General features: G+C 45.9%; 1 protein-coding gene across 1 annotated transcript in view; it reads right to left on the bottom strand.

Annotated features, from left to right (window-relative positions):
- Positions 1-5,000, bottom strand: part of LOC311237171 (NMDA receptor synaptonuclear signaling and neuronal migration factor-like) — a gene marked incomplete at both ends in the record, with an annotated part of 205,911 nt that overhangs the window by 48,323 nt on the left and 152,588 nt on the right. The window contains one exon of the mRNA XM_084324980.1: positions 2,316-2,368. Within this exon, the coding sequence (XP_084181106.1) occupies positions 2,316-2,368 (53 nt within the window). The remainder of the gene's footprint in view (positions 1-2,315; positions 2,369-5,000) is intronic.

Raw genomic sequence — 5,000 nt, 5'->3', positions numbered from 1 at the left:
GATTTTTTTTGTTATGCACTCCATTGACACAGCGCACTCTGCCGTCAAAAACTACTTGTCTGACTGCCGTCAAAACGACCTTTAGGACCTGTAGGACTGCCCTATTTCTTCGTTTGGACCCACGGAAATATTGAAAATAGGAAGTAATTTTTAAGTATTTTTAAAGTTGTGCATCAAACGAGAGAGAGGAAAAAGGCAGGCATGTTTTCTCTGGTTTCTCTATAGTATCTCGGCTGCTTCATTGACAGGTTTTTCCTTCATTTTAAAAAGCCTGGAGACAGCTTGTCTTAAATCGTCATCGTGACTTATGCATGTGGAATTAATTATATTTATTGCGTGTGCGCTATTTCAGAACCGACCCGAGACACACCCCGCCTCTCATCTCGTTACTACACTAAGAGCAGCCTTTAACTTATGCCAATTCCAGGAATATGATTCATAGATATGATTTATCTGTTCAAAGTTGTCTTGAAAATGAGCATGGCAATGCCTTTGTTCTCCAAACACACACTGTTCCAAATGAAGAATTTATCATTCTTATGTATGAATAATTTGTTAGATGATAGACTTAGAAACTAAATCTTGAACATGGGCCAGACACACACACGCACAGCGCATGCACCGCACAGCACACACACACACACACACACACACACACACACACACACACCACACACACACACACACACACACACACACACACACACACACACACACACACACACACACACACACACACACACACACACACACACACAACACACACACACACACACACACACACACACACACACACACACACACACACACACACACACACATGGAACACATAATACTCATGCAGTATTGGGTCCCCTCATATTCACCATCTATCTCCTTCCCCTGGGCACAATCCTCCGTCACCATGGGGTCCACTTCCACTGCTATGCAGACGACACACAGATCTACATCTCCTCCACACCCACCACTGCCCTTCCCCCCACCTCCCTCACCACCTGCCTTGAGGGACATTAGGAGCTGGATGAGCAGAAACTTCCTGAAATCAAATGGCAGCTAAACTGAGGCCCTGCTCATCGGCTCCAAATCCACCCTCACCAAATCACAAAACACCCCAGTTCCAAACATCACCATCGATGGCTTCCCTGTACCCTTCTCCCCCCAAGTCAAAAGCCTCTGTGTCATTCTGGATCGGTTCCCTCTCCTTTGCACCACACATCAAATACACCACCCCGGTCTGCCGTCTTTCACCTCCGTAATATCTCCAAGACTCCGGCCCATCCCTGTCCCAATCAAATACAGAAACCCTGGTCCACTCATTTGTCACATCCTGGATCGATTACTGTAACGCTCTCCTCACCGGCCTTCCCACCAAACTCATCAACAGACTCCAAATCATCCAAAACTCTGCTGCTAGGATTATCACCCACACAAACTCATCCCACCACATCACCCCCGTCCTCATTCAACTACACTGGCTCCCTGTGCACTACCGGATTGATTTCAAAAACCTCTTACTCACCTTCAAAGCCCTCCACAATCTAGTCCCCACCTACACTCACTGACCTCCTCCAAGATTACACCCCCTCCCGCACCCTCCGCTCATCCTCTACTGGACTCTTATCCATCCCCAGCTCAAGCCTCAGTACCATGGGTGCCAGAGCGTTCAGCTGCTCGGCTCCCAGACTCTGGAACTCCCTGCCCCCACACATCTGACAGTCAGACTCACTCTCATCATTCAGATCACAATTGAAAACCCATCTGTTCAAACTCGCATATTGACTATAAACTCCATCACTGCCCAATACCCCCTGCTGTTTGTTTGTCTCTTATTTTAACTTCACTGTTTTTATACTTCTTGTTGTTTATCTTATTCTTTTCTTAACCTTGTCTTTTAACTGCCTTGCTTACTGGGCATACTCACTATAACTGCACCCTGTGTGTCACTGTTTTATATTTCATACATTTACACTGTTTGTCTTGTTTTTAACTCCACTGACACTTTTGCCAAGATCATTGTTTTAATCTTGACTGTTCTGTTTTTATGCCCTGTAAGGTGACCTTGGGTGTTTTGAAAGGCACCTCCAAATAAAATGTATTATTATTAGTATGCACGTCTGCCTAAACACACACACACTGGTATCCTTGCAAACTTCAAACACATTGACATAAAAATGGACACACGCACACCCGACACACACACACACACACACACACACACACACACACACACACACACACACACACACACACACACACACACACACACACACACACACACACACACACACACACACACAAACCTGTCTGTGACTCACTCTGTACTTTCATCCTCCTGCTTCCCACCATCCGCAGGTGCTTCCTGAAGTTCCTGTAGGTGAAAGAGAGAGGAGAGAGAGAGAGAGAGTGAGAGAGAGAGAGATGAGAGAGAGAGAGAGAGAGAGAGAGAGAGAGAGAGGAGAGAGAGAGAGAGAGAGAGATTTGTAAATTTTTCAATGTTAATCATTTTTTGTATTGCTTTGGCAACATAGGTTTTTCATCTGTCAATAAAGCTTATTTTAATTTTAATTTGAGAGAATAGATAGGGGGAGGGAGGGAGAGCAATAGAGGGAGGGGAGAGAGAGGGGGTGGAGAGAGAGGGGGGGAGGGAGAGACAGGGGGGAGAGGGATGGAGAGAGAGAGGGAGAGAGAGAGGAGAGGGATAGAGAGCGGGGAGGGAGGGGGATGGATACACCAGGGGGAGGGAGGAAGGAGAGAGAGGGGAGGGAGAGACAGGGGGGATGGAGGGAGAGAGGGGGTAGGGAGAGTCATGAGACGGGTGGAGAAAGGGAGAGAGAGAGAGAGGGGGTAGGGTGAAAGAGAGATAGAGAGAGTGGATGAGGAATAGAGAGAGAGAAAGAGAGAGAGAGAGAGAGAGAGAGAGAGAGAGAGAGAGAGAGAGAGAGAGAGAGAGAGAGAGAGAGAGAGAGAGAGAGAGGGGGTAGAGGAGGAGGCAGAGGGAGAGGAGAGAGAGGGGGGAGAGACAAAGGGAGGGAGAGGCAGGGGAGAGGACCAAGGGGAGGGGGGAGAGGGAGGGAGAAAGAGAGACAGAGAGCAGAGGAGGAGGGATAGAGAGAGAGAAAGAGAGTAGAGGAAGAGGAGGGATATAGAGAGTATGAGAGAGAGAGAGAGAGAGAGATGAGAGAGAGAGTGAGAGAGAGAGAGAGAGAGAGAGAGAGAGAGAGAGAGAGAGAGAGAGAGAGAGAGAGAGAGAGAGAGAGAAGAGCGAGAGAGAGAGAGAGAGAGAGAGAGAGAGAGAGAGAGGGGGGTAATGAATAGAGAACATCAGAAGGCGTTAAGAAGCACTTAGTTTCCTTAGAGGGGCAGAGGATTAAGAAAGTAGTGAGGCGTTTCATGTTTAGCGGTCACATGCAAGTCAATATTCCACTATAGCATATAGTCTTCTGCTGTAGTTAAAGTCAGGATAAGAGTTCTATATGAATATGAATTTATATTTACCTGACACTCCACATCCATCACACACATTACTCAGGTGTTATGCTTGTGAAGTAACAGCCATATAATACAGTCATCATAACACACCCACAGGTCACTCAGTATTGTGGTAAAGGGTATACAGAGCAGTGGTTCTCAACATGTGGTCCGGGGACCCCCTGATCATTGAGGTGGTTCCAAGGGGTCCGCAGCTAAATGTGGAATAGTTTAATTTCACTACTATTTCACTGACTATAGAAGTTAGCCCACAGAGAGGATGCCGATTATAGGTTTCGACTTTCTATTATCCATATACAGTATATAGACTGAATTCTGGACTGAATAATATCTAACAAAAATGTACTTCTGAGATGGGGGGTCCCTGGGGGTACTATGTAATATATCAAACAAAAAAATATTGAAAAGTGCTATAGATACAATTTTCATGTAGAGTACTCTTTTTAGAAAGGTGCAGAATAAAATTATTGCTTTTCCCCACACAAAATATATTGATTAATGTCTTGGAATGAATGCACCCAATTGGTTAAATTACAATATAGTGTTCTAGTGTGACATCTAGTGAATGTTATCTATAGCACCTTTACCCCCTTTCACTACGGTTAACTCTTTCACTACCACACTAGACGGTTGATGACTAATTCAATATCAAATGGGACCAAGTCCAAAAGGTGTCTAATTGATGACATGACAAATGCAAGCCTTTGGTTTCCAGCTCAGGGGGACAGTTGTTTCTTTATATATCATAAGGTCTTCATAAGGTCACTGGAATAGTACAATGTAAATTATTTTTCAGGGTGGATTTTCACCTTAATGTGAATGTGAACTCATCAAGCATGAACTGAGTCTCTTGTATGAGTTGACCCAGTGTTAAATATCCCAGTATTTGTAAAAAGTATTGTTGAAAGACAAGGCATGAATATCTAATAGAATGTGTCTTTCTTTCAGCCTGAGCACTCTCTCCCTCTTCCCACCCTGTCCTGTGTAATTGGCCTTTACAACAGCGTGACCACCCCTTTTACTCCTGACAGGGCCACACATTGGCCTAGCGCACCTGGCACTAAACGCACCTGGCTAACGCACCTGTAGCCTAACGCACCTAGCCTAGCGCACCTGGCCTAGCGCACCTGGCCTAGCGCACCTGGCCTAACGCACCTGGCCTAACGCACCTGGCCTAGCGCACCTGGCCTAGCGCACCTGGCCTAGCGCTAGGCTAGGGTTCCCCGACATTCCGGGCCAAATTCCCAATCAGGTCTCTGACATCAAGGCCACCTAATCAACCCTTCCCCTTAATTGGCTGATATCAATCCCTGTCTCCTGAGCCGTTCAGCCATTGTGTAGTGTGATGATGTTGCCGGGGTGCCAGTGTATGGTAGCATTGAGCCTGCATAGCCCAAGGTTGGGTGCTACCAGTGGTGGCAATTTCTAAAGCGCTTTGAGTGTCTAGAAAAGCGCTATATAAATGCAATTAATTATTATTATTATTATTATAAGCGAGAAACAGAGAAGAC

The sequence above is a fragment of the Notolepis coatsorum genome, assembly GCF_963971535.1.
Source record: "Notolepis coatsorum genome assembly, chromosome: 11".
NCBI classification, from domain to species: domain Eukaryota; kingdom Metazoa; phylum Chordata; class Actinopteri; order Aulopiformes; family Paralepididae; genus Notolepis; species Notolepis coatsorum.
Note: the sequence above shows the minus strand (reverse complement) of the source record. Positions and strands in the feature narration are given on the sequence as shown.